Genomic DNA, 24,825 nt, shown 5'->3' on the forward strand with positions numbered 1-24,825 from the left:
AATAAAACAGGTTCAATCTTGATAGATTGTTTTAATATTTTCATAGATTAGGGATGTAATTTCGACACGATTATTATCTTTCGACTATTTATGTGTCTATGTAGATTTCCAATATTATATTTACAGTTAACATAATATAGCCAAAATGTACAATTAAAGTTGGAAAATGAAGATATACTCACAGAGATCAGTAACTAGAGCATTCACAACTTCTGAGTTCTGTTTCAACTTCCACTGAAGTTCTTCATTATGCTGAGACAGCCTCTTCTTCTGTTTACTTTCTTGATGAACGGACTCAATTAGTAAACGATTTTCTTGGATTAGTTGTCTGAAAAACAATTAAGAGATCAGAAGTTTAAGTATTGGTACATGTAATAGAAATGACAGTTCATCAAAAACAGCCACAAATAGTAGTTTTTCTTTGTTTATTATATCTATATAAATAAAAATCGAGCCTCAAATTTTGACGTTCAATAACTTTTTTATTTGTGCACCGAATTTGATGATTTTTGTTTAGTTGTGTTTTTTATGTTCAGGAGCAGGTTTATAGCCTATCAAATTTACGATCAGACTCCAGGACTCTTTCCTACGGTCCTTCAAAGTTTACATGTAATCCTTATGAAAGAAGATTTGTGAGCTGGCCACACACATAAATAAAAATCAGCTGTTATAATCATTGCGTCTTCCAACAGCCGTCGGTAGATCTGTTTTTCTATTTTCTTTCTACTAATTCACAAAATTTTAATTCTAATAATAATGTCGCGGTGCTAACGACGTCCAAACTTGGGTCGTATAACTCGAAATGCTGTAAATTTAGAATATGCACGGGAAAATCAGCAGCAAGGAGATATGCCATTCAATTTCCCAGCAAGCTGCATTAAACTATATCTAAAAATACAAACTGCTGTACAACTAACTAAGCACATAGGAAGTCCATATTGAGATATAATATACTGATTGTTGGATAATTTCATAAAAATATAGTGCATCAGATTAAGCTAAGACTAAGCACACCTGAGGAGGCGCGGCTTGGTGATACAAAGTGTTGATCTTATGGAGATTGCCTTATCACACCGTTCCACGCCAAGACCGATTCAGTGTGTGTGAGTTCTTCCATTCAAACCAATAAGCAAGAAGCACCTGGATGCAAAATGCCGCATCGCTCCTCCTAAGGTGTGCATCCAGCTAAAGTTTTTCATGAGATGGATTAACTATTTGGCGGTACGAAGTTCGCCGGACCAGCTAGTCAATAAATAAATATTGGAAGATCAAAATAAGTTTTATTACTTCCCGGTACAGAATGAAAATAATCTGTGTTGAGAGGAGATACAAATAGGCTACATTCGCTGTATTCAAAGTGGTCAGAATGAATTGTAATGATTTGAATAATTTATTATAATATTTTTTCCAGTTTTGTCAACACCTTGTTAAAAATAGTTGAAGAAAAAAACATACTGTAAATCAATTAATTTTTTCATGGATAAGTTCATTTTTCCATGAATACATTTTTTCAATATAGTTGAATTAGAAATCTCTAAGGCTCAACTCACACTCATGCGTCTCAGGTCGAGAAGAGACTCGACTAGTCGAGAGCATGTGAACCCAAATGGTGACACTCAGACCAGTCGATTCTAGCATAGAGAAACAATAGCTAGTAATGGGATAAGTAGATATCCCATGCTATAACTTAGGGCGTTTATGTCGCAACTTTTACTGTTATCTCAAGCTGATTACTGTCGATTATTGTCGATTTTTACTGTTTTGACCGGGTAAGAGTGTATGAACGGCACAATATGAGAGACTACCAGCGTCATAAAGCTTCACGGGAAAGAAATACGTGGACTATCGGCTTGAGATAACAGTAAAAGTTGCGACATAAACGCCCTATACCATGGGATATCTACTTATGCTATTGTTTCTCTATGATTCTAGTTTCCGCGACGTCATACATTTGAAAACACATGTTCTCGACTAGATTCGAGTCTCTTCTCGACCTGAATCGCATAAGTTTGAAAAATTGTACAGTGAAATTACATCATCGGAGCTTCTATCAGTTTTTTCTGTTTGTTAATTATTTCTGTGTCAAATTATCTGTCCGTACTTGGTCTCAATTATTATTGATGTTGGTGATAAATAATTTGTTAACATTTCTGTCTCTATTAGTTGGCCATATTTGATCTTGATTGATGCCGGTGATAAATAATTATGGATAGAAAACTAGAGTGAAGTAAGTTACTTTTCAGCGTTGGTCCTCCGTTCGAGCTGGACTTGCAAGTCCTCAACCCTGGCCTGAGCGGTCATCAGCTTCTGCATGGTGGGCGGCAGCAACTCTGCATCCACCTGCAGGATCTCGTTCTGCTTTCTCAGCTCTTGCAGCTCGGAGCTTCGCAGCTCTAATACTGTACGTAACGACTCCACCTCATCCTGCAGCTCTTTACATCGGTTGGCTGTCACCTAAAATACACAAATATATGAATAAACTAAAAACACTTCATTCACATGGGCTACTTTTTAAATTAATAAAAATCTTGAAGCACCCTTTATTTTTTAACTTTATTTTAAAGTTTTTTAAACTATATATTAGTTTACAATATATTTAGTTTAAATATATTAGTTTATTCATTAATAGAAACAATATAAAAAACTTGAAACACCCTTTATTTTTTAACTTTATTTTAAAGTTTTTTTAAAAAATAAAAGGTGTTTCAAGGTTTTTATATTGTTTCTATTAATGAATAAACTAATATATTCAAACTAAATATATTGTAAACTAATATATTAAGTAAAAAATATTTACGAAAAACTTGGGAATAAACTGATCACTATTTCCAGAAAGTGTGATCAGTGTACTAAAAACAATAATTTCAAACTTATTAAAACAAAAAGGTGTTCGAGTCTAGTCTACAGCATATAAAAGTATTTTCCTAAATCAGGTACTGCCTGCACCGTAATACTTGAACAAGTTTTATATTTCATCAATGGAAATTGAAGTTATTTGTATATAAATAACAATTTTATTGCTATATCAAATGTTGTAAGAGGCGTTTGTATTAGAGAAGAGTCGCGGAAAGAACGATAAACGAATGCAATGTGCTGATAAAATAAGAAATGAATGAAGTTTAAATTCATGGTATCCAGGCCCCAATTTTTCCTGGACCTTTAAAGTTCTAGGTTGCTATGACAAGTAGGTGAGCTCACAGAGTACCGTAGATGATAGTACGATGAGCTTATAAAGCACCGGTAACAGTAGATATATCACTCTGTGCAGTAAGTGATGTCATAGAATTGAACAATCTCAAGTATACGTTTTCTCTGGTATTGTCCAATATCCAATCTTGTTCATTAAACTAACCTCTAAAGCTTGATTTCTACACAAAGCAGTGAAAATATAATTGCCACGAGTTCTAATTGGACTATTTCCACTCAGTCCGGCCGAGTAAGTATGAATAATCCCATTAGAACTAAAATGAATTATATTCTTACTGTTCACTGTCACTGTTGTGTGGGAATCCAGCTTTAGAGTTAGTATAGACAAAATTGGAAAGTACAGTCGAGTGATCCATCTACTGTTACGTTGCTTTAAGAGCTCATTCTAGAAACCAAAATAATAGAATATTCCATAAGAATAGAGGTCCGGAAATTTCCCTTGGCAAAAAGAATAATATTAGACCTTGCGGGACTTTAGACCTTGTAGTTTGAAAAGAACATGAGTTTTTCATGTTTATGAATACAATACATTTAATCGAATTGATGAGTTTATCTATTTACTGAACGATTGAGAACTAATAATGACTTAGTCAACTACATATATACATGACCACTCAAACAACTACAGTAGCCTATTACACATTTTTTTCATACATTAGTGGTTTTGACAATATCAAGTCATTTTCATTCAATACGGATATCTACCACAACACAGCAGCAGAGGAAACACTATCACAGATATAGAAAACTCATAAAAAAATTGTTTCAATCTATGACAGAGGAAAGAAAATTTATATTGATGACGTTTCTCGAACTGACCTGGAGCTTGGTATCCTTGTCCATATGCATGGACTCCATAAATCGACGGGACTGGTCCTTCAGGTCAGCGTGCTCTGCCTCGATTGCAGTCAGCCGCTGCACCAACTCAGCCTCGCGCTGATTGGCTGCTGACTGCACCCGCTGCAGCTGCTCACCTGCACTCTGCTGCAACGTTGCCAGCTCGCATCTGTGTGTCTCCCTGCAGTGGTCTAGCTCCTCGTCGTACTGCGCGCGCAACACTTTCGCCTGCACCAACACAAGCCCAATATTATGGTATTACCACATTCTATTATTCTAAAATGATAATAAGCAGCAGTTTTCCACGAAAAGAGTTTCGTTATTTGGATTAATGAGTAGTTCGGTACAATTAAGTAAATAAAATGGTTTTTCAAAGTTGATTTATTGATTTCATAGTATTCTAATTAAATTAATCCAAGAAATATTCTAATTATTTTTGTATTCAGTACATCATTCAATTTTTCCTTATGTTTGTAGTAATGAATTTTATTTAAAAGAGAGTCCCTGACAAAAATAGTAATAATACCTAAGCTACAAATACTGGAATCAGGATATTATAGCCTACTCAACAGATAAAATTCTATAGTACATTAGTACCTCACTGCAGCTGGAAAATAAGCAAATATCTTCCAGTCTGTCCCCTGGAGAAAACGAATAAATAAAATATGATAATATGTTCACTAAAATTCAAAAAAATATCAATAAGTTTATTCAAAATAGTGGGCCTTCAGTAGGTACGGTAGCCTAGAATATATGAAATGTGAATCTTTCTCTATTCAAATTTCAGCTAAAGCACAAGCTTTCACTTTTTTTCGTCTGTAGTCTGTAGGTAGTCTATAAGATCAAAATAAGAACAAGATTCCAATAAAATAAAAGAAAGTTTTTAGTTTTGAGATATTTATTATTTTTGAATCATCATGTATAAATACATCGTCATTGACTCCATAAACACACATGATAGAAACACCAATCATATCCTACCCATAATAGTCACAGAACTTCAGAATATGCAAACTTTTGATAACACAAATTCTGAGTTTAAATTTAAAGTAAAAGAATGATAATGTACCTGTTCTTGTAGTCTCTTCTCCATCTCTGACAAAGATTCTTCATGATTCCTCACAACTGAAACAAATGAAATAGCTCAAATGAATAAACGTTACAATCAGCGATAAAATACATTATTTTGTTGAATTTTGTGAAATCATGAAATATTTTCTCATTAATTTCCAACAGTATTTAATTTCCAACATCTCACAATAACTGATCTTTCTATAGAGACCAAATATTGATCAATTTTGTCTTATTTTAAACCTGTCCAACCCACAAGAAAAGGGTTATTTGGAAACCGCAACAATGTCACTGATTCTGTCACAGTAGTGTTGAATAACAGATTGTTAAAGAATTCAAAGTCAGAATTTATTTAAGCATGTACTGTACCTATAGTTTTCACTTAGCATGATAAAATATCTCGTTGAAAGTTCTCATGCCCTTCCCATCAAAATTTGAAATTATACAATCTCTATTTTCAAAATAATACAAAACATATCTATATAAGAATAGTGAATGAAGAAAAAATAAAACTAGTTTCAAGACAAAAATTCTTCATGTGGAGACAAGACATTTTTATGCCGCCGCACAGGAGTTCATTCTTAATTATTAGGTTTAGGTACTCATAATAATTAAGCTAGGTACTTTATATCAAGGTAGTTTGATTAAGACAGTATGTAGTCTCAATAGGTTACAATTTATTATAGGCTACGCATACCATATGAAAAGAAAATTATCTTTCAATACACAAAATTATGAATGAATACTGCAGTAATATGTCAATAAAAAGGAGTGAATAAAATAATGGCGAGTCGTATTATGGTTTGTAAAATTCGAATGAGGGATGAAAATAGAAATAGCATTGGAGTTGTAAATCATTCAATTATTAGAGGTGTAAATTGATGGAATAAGAAAAATAAAGTAGGTCTACTCACTCTCAGCTATTTGCATTTGCTGCTGTGTCTGATGCGATGCCAGCTGATGCATGTGTTGGCTGACCAGCTCTTCTTGACTCTTCTTCTGCTGCATCAGCTCATCTTGCAGTCGGCTGCAGCTCACCTCTGTTTCCTCTGCACAAATCAACACTTCAAATTAATTCCTGGTCAAAAAATGATATAGACAGTAGACACCGAAAAAATATAAGTACTTGACTCTCATTAATCGGGAACTATTATATGCATAGATTCAAGTTTTATACACAATGAATATTTGTCATGAATCAGAACATCAACAAATTGGGAAGATATCAATGGTATTTATTCATTATTCACATATCACACCAGCTGAATGCTGCTAGCTTTAATACTTGGTACTTTGGTACTTAACACTTCATCGAATCAATTTCTATTCATAATAATCATACTTAATAAACAAAATAATTTATCGCATGCATTGGAAAAATTATTTTAATTATTAATAATAAATCCTTTAGTAATAATAAAAACTCATGAGAAGATAAATTCAATTTCAACGATTACCACACTTTTATGTGAGTTTTGAAAGCACAGGTGTTTGCTTCGAGGAGTAGCCTACTTAATAGTGAGAGAACTAGTTTAATATTCGAACAATCAACGGACGTCATAAAATCAAACAGTTATTCAAACAAAGTAGGCTGTTCACAAAAACTATACTCGTTGATTTGTAGCTGAACAATTTAGTTTTCTATTATTAGAAGTTGTCTATTCATCAAGATATTAATTAAGATTATTGTTGGAAGCTAGTAGATAAAGACTATTAAGATTTATCAATCGTTTTTTTTTTGCTCATTTGATTAAAGATCTTCAAAAAACATTTGAAAAAAAATTTAGTTAAAAGAGTATTTATAGTAGTTTAGTGTTGAATTATGTAAACTTAGGTTTGATTACGTATTATGTAAAAATATTGACCTGACTTGTCTTATACTCCATAGCTGGAGTCCTCAGGACGTAATCTAAAAAAATCAAATCTATATACAGTTACAAACAAGGAAAATTAATTTGAAAACTGCGTTCCTGTTTCAACTAAATACCAGTATTCCGGTACAATGGCAATAATATATTACAATGTATACAATATTCATTTGGTTAAACTTAAATTTTAAAAACATTTCTGTTGTGAAATATATGGAAGATATGTTATTTGTAAATCTATGGAATTTTTTCTTGATCTATCATTTGAATGTAAGATGCTGGTGTATGGAATAATGTGATTTAAGTTGTTACTATAGTTGAATGTCGAACTCACCTAATTCAAGTTTTGTTTTCAGCCAATCACTTTTCATCTTTTCAAGGTCACTCTTCAGTTGGGGCGTTGAGAATGCATCCAGCTGTAACACAAAATGAACATTTTATGAAACAATAGTTCTATCTATTCTACATCATCAATTGATTCCACACTAGAAGCATTCATGTCAAAATATCAATGAGGCATGATGAGATGATGAAAGTTGAAGCTATTCATTCTATTATGCATTTCACTTAATTAGATGCAAATCACATGTAAAGTAGTATTGTGTAAGCTGTACAGAACAGCAGGATGAACGAAATGTCAATTGAAAGGATAATTGCAGGGTGCAGGACCACGATCAAATGCAACGACCAAGCAACATCACAATGAATCATTGAAACTGTTTTTGAAATGTCATTTCAATGTTTGTTTATAAGAGACTACACTAATATATTTTCAAGTCGACCATTCAACTTGATCTACAATTCAACTTGAATTACACATCTTGTTTATCGCTGAAGCATTTTTAAATGATCCTTACATTTCATTTTTTTGTATCGCTGTTTGCTCTTATAGTGATGAGAAATATATTTATCTCAAAGATTAAAAAAACAAAAGTGTTTTGAATCTGATCTCAAACGCCCAAAACATCTTCAAGTTCAAAGTAAAACATTGAAAAATTTTTAAAGCTTTTGAAATGACTATTTTTCAAAAAATATTGAATCACTACATATTATATTATTTATTGGTTTGTACTGTAAAATATTAACACGAACTAAAATCTGATCTATGATGCTTACTTATTCAAGTAAATAGAATAGAAAAATACTTTATTTATCAGATGTAAGAAATACATTATGTCAATAAATTATAATATAAATATAAATAACTAGGCTAGCCTAGTAGACAAAAACGTTTCATCAAAAATCAATTTTGAACTCTTGAAAAGAATACAGCGACAATCTGACCAGATATTCCTTTAAATTCTTTGTAAACATTCTTGGATGTTTAAGTGAATAATTTTATATTCAACAGAAACAATTTTTCTTGGAATACGTTTTGTTGATAACATTTTCAATTCTTCTGTTTTAGAAGGTTGTTATAGGCTAATCCTGTTTGTTAATTTCCTAAGGATCTTCATTCTTATAAATAACAATTGAAATAGATTTATCTATGGGATTTCAAAACTTATTATTGACCTATATCTATATATATAAAAGCGAAATGGCACTCACTGACTGACTGACTCACTCACTCACTCACTCGCAGAACTGAAAATCTACCGGACCAAAAACGTTCAAATTTGGTAGGTATGTTCAGTTGGCCCTTTAGAGGCGCACTAAGAAATGTTTTGGCAATATTTTAACTCATAGGGTAGTCAAGGGTTTAAAGTTCGTCTTTTAGCATGTATATTCTTCTTATTCTCTTAATTATAATTGAAAAATATGCATACCATATGTTAATATAGAACTATAATCTAGAGAGAGTACCTCTTCGAAACAGTTGTTAACTGATAACTTAATTAATAATTTTGTCAGGTTGGCATTAAGTTGAGTTGACTTTGTTAGGTTGGCACCAAGTTGAAGATTGAAATGCATTTATCCCGGAAAAATTGATTGGGCACTGCTACTTCAATCAGAGCTATCCCTGGGAATATTATATTACTAGCCGTCAGGCTCGCTTCGCCTGCCATATCCGTTTAGCCAGACGTTTAGTCTGGAACCCCGACTGGATCGTCCTAACACATGATAAAAATGCTCAAATGAAAAATGCAGGCGAGCGAAGCGAGCCTGCTGATCTTATCCTTGGACGATCCAGTCGGGGGCGAAGCCCCCTGGCTAGACGGATATGGCGAGCGTAGCGAGCCTGACGGCTAGTATTATATATATATATATTCATTTATTTATTCAATCATTCAGAATTAGTTAGACAACTTCCAGAAGAGAACCACAGGCTCACGCTGAAAACGGTTCCAATTCTAATTTATACCTACAACAGTCCAAATGTAGCTGAGTTATGATGTGTCACTTCAATTCTCTAATAAATTAAAATTTCAATAGAATACCGTAGTCATATTTTTCAATGAATTTGTTTTTAATATTCAAGTGCTTCAGTATTGGACTCGTTATATTGTGACCAGATTACGGTGCGGTACTCACATTGTGGACTAAGTAATTGACGAGAACTCCCAGAGCTTCGAAGCCGGCACTAGCATGTTGCAGGTGAGGGAGCAGCGCCTCGTGAGATGGTGACTGTGAGGAGGAGAGGTCCAGAGGAGAAGGCAGGTCATGAGGCGATGAGGTGGAGACCACAGGCGCTGAGGAGGGCTCCGGGGTCTTGCCTCCTCCTGACACCCTATTTTGGTCTGGAACAAGAGAAAAATATAGTTAGTTACGAATAAAACGAGCACATCAGTACCATACCATGGATCTCCAAATAATATAAGCAACTAAATGATAAAAGCTCAGATTAGATTGACTTACGGTAACTCAATTCAGCTAGAATTATAATAATTGTAATAGGGGATATAATTATAAAGGTCACTTCACATGAAATGTGATAGCGTTAAATAGAGAGTTAACTGACGCATTGAGTTTTTCCCAAGATATAGGCTATGGAGGTGATATACAATACGATAATGACGATATAAGCATTTACTAATGAAATCTTATATGATATACACCTTTAAAAAACTGTGGAGCTGGAACTCATTTCTTGGTATAATGATAATACCAATGGAGATGAATAAGTTAAATAATGAGTTTAATCATACGAGAATTTTACACGTATATTTCATAATTATTATCATTCCCATTTCATTATTCAATCTTCAATCATTCTATGAAATGCTACGAATTCTACCAAGAAAGAATTAAATTCTCCTACCAAATAATATCATTACACGAGTAATTTATGAAGAGGTTCTAGTTTTCTTATAAACTGGATAGCATAATACAAAATGTTTCGAGCCTGGATGTTCTATCATGATTTTGAAAATAGAACTGTTCAGTTTGTTTTATCATCTCTGATTCAATTATTTATTGCATCTGAGATTATAACTATAAATATTTTTCATTGGACAGGTTCTAATAAGCAAGATATTATGCAAATCTAGTAGATAGAAATATCTAATCTCTTTGTCAAGTTGATTAGATTTTATCGAAGGATAACTAAAAATTGTTATATCATTAATTCCATAACATCGTATTCTATCTTTTAGATTTCTCATCAAAATTATTTCCAAGTTTCTGATATATTTAGAATATTATTACAACTATTAAATTATTCTTATTCTATCATAACATTATCGCTTGCTCCTTGAAAGATTTAAAGTGAGAGATAATGTCCTGATATGAATAAGAGTATTACGTTAGAAACATGTTACGTTAATAAGATGATTATTACACTGCTGTGCAGATTTAGCAGTAGGTATAATTATTTATCCTTGCTAGAAAAAATCGCACTGTTGAAGAGCATATGGACCAAAACATTGTAATGAGAAAGGAGGGAGAGGCAGATGAAAGATATAACACTTTTCCAAGTTGTTTACATCCAATAATTCTGGGTTAATATTAAACGTTGGCCAATCACCAAGGCTAATATCATCTTTACAACTGAGATGCGTCTGTGCCAAGATTATTTGTTCAATCTCAGATTGGCAAGTGCAAAAATAAAATCACACTCGAGCTAATGTATAAACTTGCTCCGCTCAAAGAGGATATTAAAGATTATCAGAGACATTTATTTACATCTGTTAACATCTCTCGATACTAAAACTCGCTCCTCAACTTCAAACATAGACCATGTGAGGAGCCTTCTTCAAACTATTTGTGAATATATAACAATTTCAATATTGAAGGTTATATTTTGTTGTTCAATTTTTAAGGTGCTGGTAGCTAGAGAATAAGCTATTTTCGTAAAAATCAGCAACTCAAAATGTGAATTTACTTGTACGCCCTCACCAATTAGTGATTGGACTATTACTGAAAATCCTTTTTTGTGAAGCTATTAGTTATTGTATTGTTACTTATCTGCACGATTGTTCTAGGTCATTATAAAATCATCAAATTTATTGTCAATGTACGGCATTGAACATTGTCAATGAAGTGTGTTCATTGAAAACTGCATATATTTATGCTAAAAAACCAAATTTTTACCGGAAGCTCACTGAGAAGGCACATATTTTCTCCTAATAAAAGGATACTTCACTTGATAAAACCCTCACTAGTATATGAAGATAAAGTGGAATATACATATCTAATCTAAAAAGTGAAACTGATAACTTAAAGTCATGATATACAGGTGGGTGAAAAGTCCGAGAACGGCTTAATATCTCATACACAAAGGTAATTTGACGTTATTGGGGATCCTACTCAAATTGAAAAAAACTACTTTACAATGACTTTAAAAATCTGGTCCGCCATATTGAGTGCAACTTCATTTTTTTAAATAGGAAGGTTGTCATGTGATACATGATTTCGATAGGGAATTTCAAGAAAAAATGGCGGAAACCGCATAACGATATCTCAAACCGTTTCGGAAATATTCACATTATTAATCAATATTATTCAAAGCAGAAAAGAGAGAACAAAGTCTGAGAACTGCTTAGTATCTCATAGAAAGAGGTGATTCCAAGGTGGGTAAGATTAGTGATGTTACTCGAATTGAAAATACTACTTTACTATGACTTTAAAAATCTGGTCCGCCATTTTGAATGCAACTTTATTTTTTTTAATAGGAAGGTGGTCATGTGATACATGATTTCGATACGGAATTTCAAGAAAAAATGAATGGCGAAAATCACACATCGATATCTCAAACCGTTTAGAAGATATTCACATTATTAATCAATTCAATACCACTCATGTATTTCATTTCTGATTTGCATGGTACTGATTGATAATGTGAATATCTTCTGAACGGTTTGCGATATCGATGTGCGGTTTTCGCCATTCATTTTTTCTTGAAATTCCGTATTGAAATCTTGTATCGCATGACCACCTTCTTATTTTAAAAAATAAAGTTGCATTCAAAATGGCGGATCCAAGATGGCGGACCAGATTTTTAAAGTCATAGTAAAGTAGTATTTTCAATTCGAGTAACATCACTAATCTTACCCACCTTGTAATCACCTCTTTCTATGAGATACTAAGCTGTTCTCAAACTTTTTTCTCTCTTTTCTGCTTAGAATAGTATTGATTTAATAATGTGAATATTTCCGAAACGGTTTGAGATATCGATAATTATGCGGTTTCCACCATTCATTTTTTCTTCACATTCCCTATCGAAATCATGTGTCGCACGACTACCCTCCTATTTAAAAAAATGAAGTTGCATTCAAAATGGCGGATCAGATTTTTAAAGTCATTATGAAGTAGTTTTTTCAATTTGAGTAGGATCTCCAATCACACCCACCGTCAAATTATCTTTGTGTATGAGATATTAAGCCGTTCTCGGACTTTTCACCCACTCTGTATATTAGATACATTGATACTATGAGAAACTGAATTTACTAGACAAAAGTTGACAATTGATTTTTTTTGTTAGAATAAAAAATAATTTGAACTATATCCTAATTTCAGTCTTGGAATACAGAAAAATTGCTAGGTAAGTGGTAGTCTAAACAGTTTTGTACTTTTCACATGGGTTCTGTGTCCATTAGTCACACTTTCTGCTCGTACCAGAAATAACCAATAAGCAACAATATTTTGTATTCGTAATATCCTGATTCTGATTTTAAATTAGATTAAAATTTAGTGGGAGAACATGTATTTCATCAATTGTATGTGACACGTATTCTAATCAAAACATAAAAATTAATATTTTTCATGAATTTTGGTCTCAGTCACGGAGTGTGATATGCATTAATCAAATCATTCCAAATACACAGGATATCAGTCACATATTTATTGCTAATATATTCATATATAATTTATTTATTTCAGTCACGATTTATTACTATTGCGTTATGCCAAATTCGACAAAATCAGGACACTTTCAACCAAGTCTCGTATATTGAGTGCTTTCTATCAGTTAAATTATATATTTTTCGTGTTTCATTTAACTTGCTTCAGCGTGTGAACGAGAAAGTGTGCGAATCAACCAGCTGAAATAAAAAGTAACCTTGAATTTTATAGAGTGAAATGAAAACAGATTTCAAGTACCGTACAGATTCAGCATATTCAAAGGTCATGATTTCTAAACAGTGTCCATCAAGGAAACACACACTGAATTCGCAGAAAACGTTGGCTTTGAATACGAAACAAGTGTCCACTGCAAAAATCTCGCAAAACCCGTTCAGTGGTGTTTATTATTCACAGCGCAGTTTCTCGAAGCTTTGTGATCGGAAGAGAACGTTCTCCCGGTAGCGATAATACCAACATCTACATTCAAAGCGGGTCTGCTTCCTACATTTGTTTCCAGACTGCTTAGAAAAAGGAAATTGGACAAGGCATGGACGTGCCTGAGGTATGCTTACCTTTATGCCTAGTGAACCACAGAATAGGAACAATAAATCTATTACTCTTCACTATTCTGTATGGGGTATGCACTACCAAGACCGCAGCAATGATAAGTAGTGTTATTTGCTCACTGCATTCTACTCTCAGATCTCACTTTCCAATATACTTTTCCTTTTCTAACTTTTCCAGTATAGTTACTCCCCTCTCACTTTTCTCTTAAACAATGAGCTTTATATTAAAGAGAGTATAAAGTTATTGAAAAGAATATTAAAAAGAGAATCAGAACACCCTTGACTCTGGGATCTCTGATTTTCGTTGAATTAATTCTGAACCACGCTTGTTTGAATGGTATCGTCCAGTGAATGAGTCGAGAAGAATTTCCTTTTATTTTGAATTTCAGTTTACACTTTTTGTTTAGGTCTATCTGGTAACAACAATAAACGGGGAGAGGGTGAATATATTTTTTAATTTTTCATTGAAAAATTCCTTTAAAAACGGAAACCCCTATTTCATTCATCATATTCAATGACATTAAATTTTCCAAATTAGAGTAGGCCTAAAATGCATCTAGAGTAACAACGAAAAGAAGACTCTGTAATGGCAGAAACGCTTATGAAGGAATTCTATACCCTATATAGAGCGTTATGCGATTTGGGGATGTTCAATGAAATAGAACTTATTGTTTCATATTATATCAAACTAATTTTTCTGTGTTGATTCATAAAATCTATGAACTGATTGATGATGATTTTAATGGATCCATTGATTATTGTTTACAATAATAAGGAAATCCAATAATTAAAATAAGTTAGATTTGAATATAATTATAATATAAATGATAAATATTTCTTTGTATTCTTACATTCCTATATTTTTGAGCCATAGCGTTTGATAAATTTGGCTAATAACAAAATATCTTTGTTTTGTTTTTTTTGTAATATTGTACTGTTGTTTATGATAAACAATAAATTCTATTTTATTCTATTCTATGTTGCACGTATTGGAGCCCAGCTCCAATGTGAATTTGTGAAAGGAGCGAGAGAATAAATCTATCACCTGCAGTTGAATCAGGAATCGTCAAATCGTTGAAAGAGTTCTGACAATCCAATTGCAATAATTCTTGTTTAGTAACTATAACTGTAGCCAGCGTCATGTGTCATTCTACAGCTATTTGAACCACACACTATAAATCAATCACCAACAGATTCACAAACTTCACATTCTCAGTTTGAAGATCCTACCTAGTGACTGCTGCAATGGAAAATATCTATTAGAAAGTTCAAGACCGTAACCCAATTTCCATGCAACATTTCGCGGACCGTGCTCAAAGAAGACTGACTGACGTAACAAGGGAATCGTGGTACCGGGACAGTTGACGATGATGAAGATGATGCTGATGATTATAAACGAAAACACGCAGCAGTAGTAGCAGTCATTCTAAATCGGGCTTTGGTTGGTGTCCAAAATCTATGCACCATTTTAAATTCAAACGTCGATACAATCGAGTATACTGTTCTGTAATGTTCATTGAATTATCGAAAGCAGACATTAGAGGAGCCAGGAGAGGGAGGAGAATCTGTGTGAGTGTATGCGCGTTCGAGAGAGAGAAATAGGCCGATTTGTAAGACTACAAAATGTAGAGGATAGAATATTATTTAATTGACAATCAGGATTAGATTGATTGAAAGATTAAGTGAGAAGGAGATAGTGGTATTGACAATCTGACAATCAGGATAAGATTGATCGATGGATAAAAAGAGAGGATAATCGTGAGAGATGAAGTGATAGCGTGAGAGGAGAATCAAGTTGGAGTGAGAATCTGAGAGTTGAAGATAGACAGTAGAAAGGAATTAGAACGCAAACTCTATTCAGAAAGAAGCTCAGATTGTAACTGTTGAGAGAAATCGACCATGTATGAGACCTCTGTGAGTTCTGTATTGGAGTTGGAGAGCTCGCGAAACGACTGATAAAACCGATAAAAACATAGATCGCAAACTTGTGCTGGCACTCCCTTCTCTACCACCTCGCCACGGCTCCACCGCAGGGCAGGCGACCTTCACTCGCGTACGACGACACTGCTCACTTCAAAAGATCTGCAGCTCTCCTTTGCCAAAATAAACGATACTTCACAAAGATGTAAACTTGGCAGCTACAGGCAAACTCTACTGCGACAAGCGTATAGAGGATCACTTACGTAGGTAAAGGAACAAAGAAATGTCTGATTGCTAAGTGGTAGCAATTCCTCTAGTAAAAATTTCAGATCAAATTCGAGAATAACTACAGTAAATCAAGGATATTGACTGACACATTGACGTATTGGAGTTAGGAGGTTGACACATAATGTCATCTCTAGTGTTATTCCAATTGTTTGTTATATTTGTCTTTTGCAACGTATGAATTATGTATATTTTCTAAAAACGTATTTCTTCAGGGCTACTCAATAATACCAAGTACCCTTTTAAATACGTTTCTATATAAAATAACCAAATAAAAAACAAAATAGAAAAAGTGTTCTGTTTTGTTATTTTATATTAAACATTTTTCAAGGGTACTTATAAGGTATTATATTTTTTTCAACTTATGAACTATGAGGGTTATGGTTTTCAGTCGTATTATTAGTTAATTGGGAAAGTGTGATGTTGACAGTATTGACAGAGATTATACCTACGATAGCACACATGTGATACATTGGATTGTTCGATGTACACAACACATAAATGAAGGCTAATGCACAGAAAAATAACAAAAAATTGACCTTCTATTCAATTGGGAATAACTTGACGTTTTGTCAAAAGGATTGCTGTATAGTATGGTACACAATTTTATTATACCATGACAGTAAAGTATTACTCGTCGTTTTGCCAACAGGATTGCTGTATAGTATAGTAAACCTTTGGATAATGAAAGGGAAGGAGTAGTATGGATGAGAACTTTCTTCAAGGAAATAGAGTCATGCATGTAGTCAATACGCCCACGAAACATCTGTTTTCGCACGGGAATCAGTAAGAATTCGCAAAACTAAGAGCAAAGTAATTGCGAGAAAGTTCCAAGTCTGCCGGTAATTGCTGCTAAGCCCACCAGTAATTTCGGTAATTGGGTACCGTACGTGAACGGATAAAACCTGGAATTTATATTTGAACTCTTGGAAACAAAAGAATAATCAAAGTAATGGGCATCTAAGCTCAAAATTTTTGAAATTTTATTCACTTTGGCAATGTGCAGTTCCAATACAAGTAATAAAAAAGACAAAGTTTCAAGTCTAAGCATCGCAGTGTCCAGTCACACTCGTGCTCGAGTTATAGGTACGTCTGAAAATCGTATTCTGTTGTTTGTGTATTGTAACGGACCTATAGTCGGTAGGCTGATTACGAATTGTAGCAGTGAACGGCCTTTGAAGTTGATCAAAATCGAGATGAGAAACAGTATGACACAAGAAAGACTAGTATGAGTTCAGCTAAGTTTTTTACCAATTTTATGTACTGGAATCGGAAATGATGTACTGCAGAGTATTGATTTCAAAGATATGATTCTAATAGAGCAAATTGAAAAATAACTAATTTTATCATTTTTATTATGAATAGGCTATCAACACGGAGTCTATTTTCATTCAGAGTATTTGAGGGCTATCAAAATCGAATTGAAAAATCAAATAAAAATCAAGAACTCATGTGCCCTGTCTAATATTATGAAATGCACGAAAAAAATTTAGTGAATGTAAAAATTTATGTAAGGTAACATACTCCACATTACAGGTAAACAAGGATAATTTGTTTATTAAAATTGACTTTGAAATAAATGTTTCTGAAGAAGCTAGCTTTGTGAATCAGTTTTTAGAAATTCAGTGGGTTATAAAAAAATTAGTATGTTCATCAATTGTATTACATCAATAGGTAATGTAATGAATGATACGGTTGAAAATTGTTTAAGAAATTCCTACGATTAAGTTATCTATTAAATACAAGTACAAAATATACAGGAATACACAATCTAATACATAAAGATTTATTTGGGAATATTTGAATTGAATAAACAGTTGAAAAATCTCTATTGGTGGAAAATACTTGGAGAATGCTACTAACCACACTAAATTGATGATGATTTTGGTACTTACAATTCTCGTATTTGGCGTAACGTTTGTTTTTGGAGAATACAGTTCTGACTTTCAAAAATGTTAAAATCGGAGGCTGGCAGCGACTGACAACTTTCTGGGACATTTATTTAGATTTTTGTACAGTTAAAATTAACAAAAAATTTCAAAATAAAATACTTCAAGTCATGACAAAAATTTCAACAGCTGATTTACAAAATCTCTTTCCTCATGAGTTCACATTGAACATATTCAAGTACTTGTACATTCAAGTGACATAGTAATTTTCACTTCAAATGTTAACCAGCTCAGTGAGCACTTATTCAAATACCTAGTTACGATGACAAACCTGGGTCATTAAGAAGACGAAGGTGAATAATGATACTCTGTAAAGTTTTCTACTGGCAAATTATCATACAATGCCCTATAACAAACCAAACACTGAACCAGCACTAGGTGTCATGGAGTAAACCATTTACAAGTGTTAAAATGATATGTATGAATGATGTATTTAGGATAAATGGGAACAAGGCTGTCACGTCAGAGTGTTTTGTTATGAGTTAATCCCACGGAAAATGTTTCGATGACGATTTAAAAATAGATGTTAGGCAGTTGAAGGTTTTCATAGCGATACACGACAACCTGGCAAGCTTCTAACAGAGATTGTGAAAGACCCTTCCTAATTAATAATGTAACCAAATCAAAATGAATAACTATTGTGATCAGTTTAGAAAATATGAACATGGTATACTGTAATGAGTTGTTGGAAGACCACAACTTAAGATTATTTTATGCATCATTTATGTGCCAAGAAGCAACACATAATACTGATTGTTAAAGCTTAATTTAGTGAATCCAAAAAAGAAGCATTGTTTGAATAGTGAAAATATTATTTTTTGATGATTGATATACTTATATTATACTATTGAGATAAAATAAATCACTTCACTTATATGGGCTACTTTATTCAAATTAATAAAAACAATATAAAACCTGTAGTACCCTTTTATTAAAACATTTTAACTTGCTTTAGAGTTTTTAAAATGTTTTAATAGAAGGGTACTACAAGTTTTATATTGTTTTTTCGAGATAAAGTATATATTTGAATCAAACCGACAATATTATTTCCATATTGCATGATATCCACTTATTCACTACACAATACTGTGATTATTTTATGGTGAGATTTACTGATTTATTGTAAACTTATACAGGATTTGTAATCTGTAAATTATTGTGGAACCTTGTGAAAAGAAAATTATCTTAGGACTATAATCAATAGACTCCTTGAATCTTTTTCTCCTTGCTCCAGCAGATTAGAAAACAGCTTACATATGCAATATAAAATCATAACTTTTCATACTAGAGTAACTCAACTTTTGTACTGGAAAGTTAGAAAGTATTGAAGGACAAGCATGCATTTATCGGGATTAACCGCGTATCAGTGTGTGGAAACAATATCGTTGTTCGTCCACATATACGTCTGGACAAAGGCAAAGCCGAAGATAATAATAGACTTCACAAGTCCTGCTTCACTCTGTCGTCATGTCTTCTCCGAGCAGAGCAATAAGTGCGCATTTCACCTGATGTTTTCCATACTAAGATTCACTTAAATACTGTCAGAACTGGGTGAATGGATATTGTTTATAAGGAATGCTGATATATAAAGAGAATCTCGCTAAAGAAAGAGCTAGGAATGGAAGGACGGAAAGGCACCTTTCATTCGGTAATCGTTCTCTTTCTGTTCAAGAGAATAATAATCCCGAGAAGACTGGAGAAGGTTTACGATTATCATTAACATTATTATGTTCCATACTTGGATAGAGCGTCTATACGGGTGCAACACAATTATTCAAGCTCCGGTCTACCCAGATCTTTATTGCAAGATACATCCACTGAGATTGGATACCATGGAAAATCATGTCAGACCAATCCGGATTGCTGCTATTATATACCATAAAATATTTTTTCATGCTACTAATAGACTTTTTTCAAATTTCAAACATGATTTTACATAGCTTAGAAACAACAATGTGAACTGCGAGCGAGCATGCAGAAAGCTTTGAAGAGAATATTCTAGTAGTAAATTGTTGAGTGGTATTACCAATTTCTCTAATACTCAAGCTACGAATTGTGCTGTGATAACGGAAGTACCGGATTTTGTTTGAAAGAAAAACTCCTAATAATATTATTTAGTGCAGTATAATCTTCAAATAAGATCTATCAACATAATTCTATAAACTTAGACTATATACGTATAAAGGAGGACTTGCACGGAATCGTATGTATACCGGGTATAATATCCTTAAATCGATCAAATTCCCAGACTCGATCGTTTCTGTCATTATTATGTTATCAGTTTGGTCGATTAGTTGTATTATTGTATAGTTATTGTGACTGTATATTTCATGTTTTTCGATTGAAAGTTAGAAAGGGTTCACTAATAAGAGTAATTCTTTCAGAGAGAAAATTTTTCACAAGTGTCAATAAGGTTTACATTATAAAGTTGAAGAAATGATATAAAATAATGGAGGTTGGAGATTTAACAGCAACGAACCTTTATTATGCCGGCGAGAGAGCCGCATAGATGACCATCGAATGAGTTTGGGTGTTTTCTGTCCATCTTCAGTGTTTCGCTTGCTGTACACCGAAACACTGCTAGGATAAGCTGACGACGAAGCAAGGCTTGATTTGCTTCCGAAAAAGGCGGCTATTTTATTTAATGTCCCCACCATTTTCACTTCCACTTCAGACTGCACTGTTCGTTGAGCAAAATTGTTCAAGACTCACCAGCTCCAAAACTCATGGCAGTGTGTTGGTCTTTGATTCCATTCAAAACATAAAATTGTCTGAGAGTACAAGTTTAAAGAAAAATCCCTATGGAAAAATGATAAAGGAAATTCACTCCTGATAAACTGATTGAAATTATTTCGTGATGCATTCTCTCATGAAGTTAATCATTATTGTTCGCCTGTAGAATTTGATATTCATTCAAAAACAAGAAGCACTGTTTTGATTGGAGGTGCACCGGTACCTGATTGACTGTAAAGAAAAACGAATTTCTGTAACTGATAAATAATTGGGAGTTTCGAAAAGTGGAATATCCTACTCATAATATCAATCAAAGCCCACGAAGAAGAAGAGTAGAAGTATTTTAAATTCCATCGAGATTTTCAATACTTTATATATGTAGGCCTAACTAAACTTGAGCAGTCCTGATGTGTTGAGATTAATTAGCTGGAATGTATTAAGTACAGTATATTCAATATTATTTGATATTGTATACATTCCTGTGGTTAGCTGAGAGATTGATGAATTATTATCAAAAACCTCTGGAATGGTGTGTTAGTAAAGACTACTCATTATAAAACGGTGATCTATGATACTTGAAAGTGTGAGAATTATCCAACTCGTACTAATAAAGTGAGATCAGTGTGGGAGTGCCACTCTATTATGCAACTTCATCCCTTCAATATACTACTGAAATAATGTCTCTCTCTTGACCAAACATTTTCATTGTTCGAGAGTTGCCTTTTACTTTAGATGCCTGATAGCTACTAAAAAAGAGCAAACCAATAAATTTCTTATGCTATCAGTCTGAAAATCATTTGTTGCGTAGGAGATCTAACTTTGTTCCGTGCCTATAGGCTGCTTTCACTCGCGAGGTAGTTCCAAAAGTTGTTTCCTCTTATTACGAGTTCGATCACGCATGCGCCACACACAACACATGATTATGAAATGACTATTTATGCGCAGGTACGTGCGTTAACGAGCACGAATGCTTAAAAGGTAAATTGAAAAGGGGCTGATTCAGGTTGGCTGAAAAATACCAGAGACCAGCGCACTATCGACCCAACATCGGACATTAAACTTGGCAGTTGGCGATGTCGTTCCCTACTCGAGCACACATCGTAAACAAGTTGTAACTTTCTAAAAAAAGTTAATTGCAAAAGGAAAGGTGCAAACTGACGTCTTATATGTGGATAGAATTATCTGCACTCATATAAGGCGTTACTGTTAAGTGGAATGTTTTGTATACCATTAAAATGTCCTCGACGTCAGTGATACCTTACATCCACAAATTAGCTCAAGCTCATTCAAAGCTTATGTGCTTAGAATATTTTTCTAATTTGCATAATACAATTCTTGCAAACTTTGAAATAGCTTTATGGAAGAATAAAACAACAAAACCGCAGGTCCATCTGCATGAATTTTGAATTTGTATGTTAATTGGATATTTTCAAGTCAACAACTTATTTTGGAGAGTATTTGCTATCATAATCAAGGAATTGTTATTCCGGTCTAAGGAAATGTGGAAAATTTAGGAAGGGAGCATACCCAATTACACGACGCCTCCAATGATGGTCTTACTGGGTTTCTTTCACCGTTAGCCTATGTCATGCTATTTTGGAAGATGTGTAGGCCTAATAAGGTGTTACGGAACGATTTTTTCACAAGAAATTATGAAAAACAATAAAAAAAATTATATTAGAAAATGGAAATTCAAAATTTATCATTTTACATTCAATAGTTTACTTTTATGAACAGTCGATCTCTGGGCTCTTCTTGTAAATGTGAGCTTGAAAATGGAGAGGAGGGTATGAGGGTTGCTTTACGTAATAATAGTGGTGGGGAGGGTAGGCCTAGAGTTGCTATTATCGTTTACAATAGAAATATGAAACGGTAGATTGGATTACTAGTACAACCTAACTAAATAAATTTTCAACAGAATTTCTACAACAGTCTTGAGTCATGAGAAATCTGAATTTCCATTTTTTAACAATCTCACAGAGAGAATCCAATTCGCAAGGTGATTGTAGAATGTTTAATGTAAGTTGAAGAATCAACGTATCAACATCAAATTTGATTAATTAGAATTAAAATAATAAATATAGATTAAATGAACTAAATTAATGATTTTGAGTTCATATCATGAAGTTATCAGGAAGGCTTGATCTATGGTTTATGCCCTCTATTGAATAATAGAATAATAGACCATCATTGATAATTATAACCCTTGATATTACAGAACTTTTCTATTTGTATCGGGTCTACAGTTTAAGCGTTGATCTCTTGAGTTATAATTTTCAAAAGGATTTGGTAGGAGGATGAATGCACTGACTAACCATATGTGCTGCTTCCAGTTTTTGATAAGGAAACAGGTTAAGCACCTGGCTGCTAGCAGCAGCTGGGAGACCCATTTCCAACAATAATTTTGATTAATGCACTATGAATGGAATGGGATACTTTCAAAACAATAGTCAATTTAACAAACACGTGCTGTCTTATTCGTTGAAATTCTACGATAATGCCAAACAAGCCAATAGGTGATATCAGTTATAAAATAACGGCTATTATTCTGATATATGACTGAATTTATCTCCAAGGAATAGAATTGAATTAAGATGAAAAAAACAAGTATTATTTATTATATTTATCCTAAAATATTTACGGTCGACGGTAGAACCAGATAAAACTTTTACAGAATGAGATTGTCATTCTATGATTGCTTGTTCTTTGGTAGAAGGCTCCCATGAAGAAGAAAGATGATTAACATAGTACATTTTCGAACACACAGTAAATTTTCATCATATTGTGGGGACAGGATACTAACTAATTAAATAACCCGAATGCTTGATGACTATCAGTGCATTATGAAATAGTATACTGTAAAATAATGAAATTAGAATTTTTCATGTCTTAAACGCTGAGAGAAGATTCTTATCACTATGAATTGAATTAATAATGCACTGTAAGTCGAAAGAATATTCTAGTCTCAAGTCGCAATTATTCCAATCAACAAATATTGCACTTATTCATATGCATTAGCATGATCCACATTTACGAAGTGTTTTTTTAATGCAACAGCAACATTCATCTTTAAAAGCGATCTAATTCATCTATTTTGTAATCTATTATTATAGTATTTCTAAAAGAAGATTCCCTCTAATTTAGCTGCGAAACCGTCCTAATAGACAAGTCTTACAAACGATTTTTTTCTATTTATACGGAAAAAATAAACAGTGGGATGAGAGAATGCATCAAGTGATGAACTGAGTTATAAACAATAATAGATGAGGTCGAAACCCCGTACCGTATTCAACAAACAGAATGCGTGAAGTAAACGAAGAGCGGAATGGACGTTGAAAACGTCTTACGAAACGTTCACTTTATATTTGACCGGCACTTGGAGAACTGGGCAACTTGCCTATCGACTATAGAGAGTCTCTTCTTCCTGGTGCTCTCTGAACGTTATTTCCACAAAAAACCACGAAAACACACAGATTTTAGATTCGCGTCACTTTTTCGCACGTGTGACCCCAACTCACTTCCCGATGGGGGTATGTTTCCGGTGAGAATTTCGGTTTTTTATCGGGCAAAAACGACAACACACGGTTGAACGCACACAGTTCGGCTGCGAAGCGGCCAAGTAACTGAACTAACGGTGAGAAGTGGGATGTGGGACAGGACACAGTGACTCCCCCGACTTCCCCCCACCAAGGCATCGCATGGGGGGCGGGGGACAGGGCACCTCCTGAACAGGTTGCTTTGGCCCCTGGTCCTCAGCTGGCAACCTTTCCAACTTTGTTCTGTCTGGCATGGTAGAACAACTAAAATTCAGTTGATTATAGACTGCTGCCTACAATAATAATTATAATCTCTAGTGATTTACCTCCGATTCTAAGCATAATCGCTGTTGATGAGTGAAATTTTTAAATGGGGATTTTATGATGACAAATTTATTGCAGTGATTTGAATATTGAATGGAATGAGATGGAATAAAGATAACAATATCCAATTGACAACAACAAAAAAATATCACCGTTCACTGGAATCAGAGAGCAGCAAATAATTCGAATGCAATGAACAACGTAACCATAATTCCCGTTCAACACGTATTCTTCACATTCAATTTTCCAAAAATTGACACTTTTCAAAGTGTACATTAAAACTATGAATTGTTTATGATTGATCAAT

The 24,825-nt window shown here is 33.6% G+C and overlaps 1 protein-coding gene across 6 annotated transcripts in view; it reads right to left on the reverse strand.

Moving 5' to 3' along the window:
* LOC111051723 (neurofilament heavy polypeptide) overlaps nt 1-24,825 on the reverse strand; it is a 146,283-nt gene that overhangs the window by 4,698 nt on the left and 116,760 nt on the right. For all 6 annotated transcript variants that reach the window (XM_039427986.1, XM_039427989.1, XM_039427988.1 and 3 more), the window contains exons 9-15: nt 9,459-9,664; nt 7,318-7,399; nt 6,030-6,164; nt 5,114-5,169; nt 4,027-4,272; nt 2,237-2,454; nt 183-328 (exon numbers count right to left, since the gene is read on the reverse strand). In XM_039427986.1, coding sequence (XP_039283920.1) covers nt 183-328; nt 2,237-2,454; nt 4,027-4,272; nt 5,114-5,169; nt 6,030-6,164; nt 7,318-7,399; nt 9,459-9,664 — 1,089 coding nt within the window. The remainder of the gene's footprint in view (nt 1-182; nt 329-2,236; nt 2,455-4,026; nt 4,273-5,113; nt 5,170-6,029; nt 6,165-7,317; nt 7,400-9,458; nt 9,665-24,825) is intronic.

This window comes from Nilaparvata lugens, chromosome 5, assembly GCF_014356525.2.
Source record: "Nilaparvata lugens isolate BPH chromosome 5, ASM1435652v1, whole genome shotgun sequence".
Classification (NCBI taxonomy): domain Eukaryota; kingdom Metazoa; phylum Arthropoda; class Insecta; order Hemiptera; family Delphacidae; genus Nilaparvata; species Nilaparvata lugens.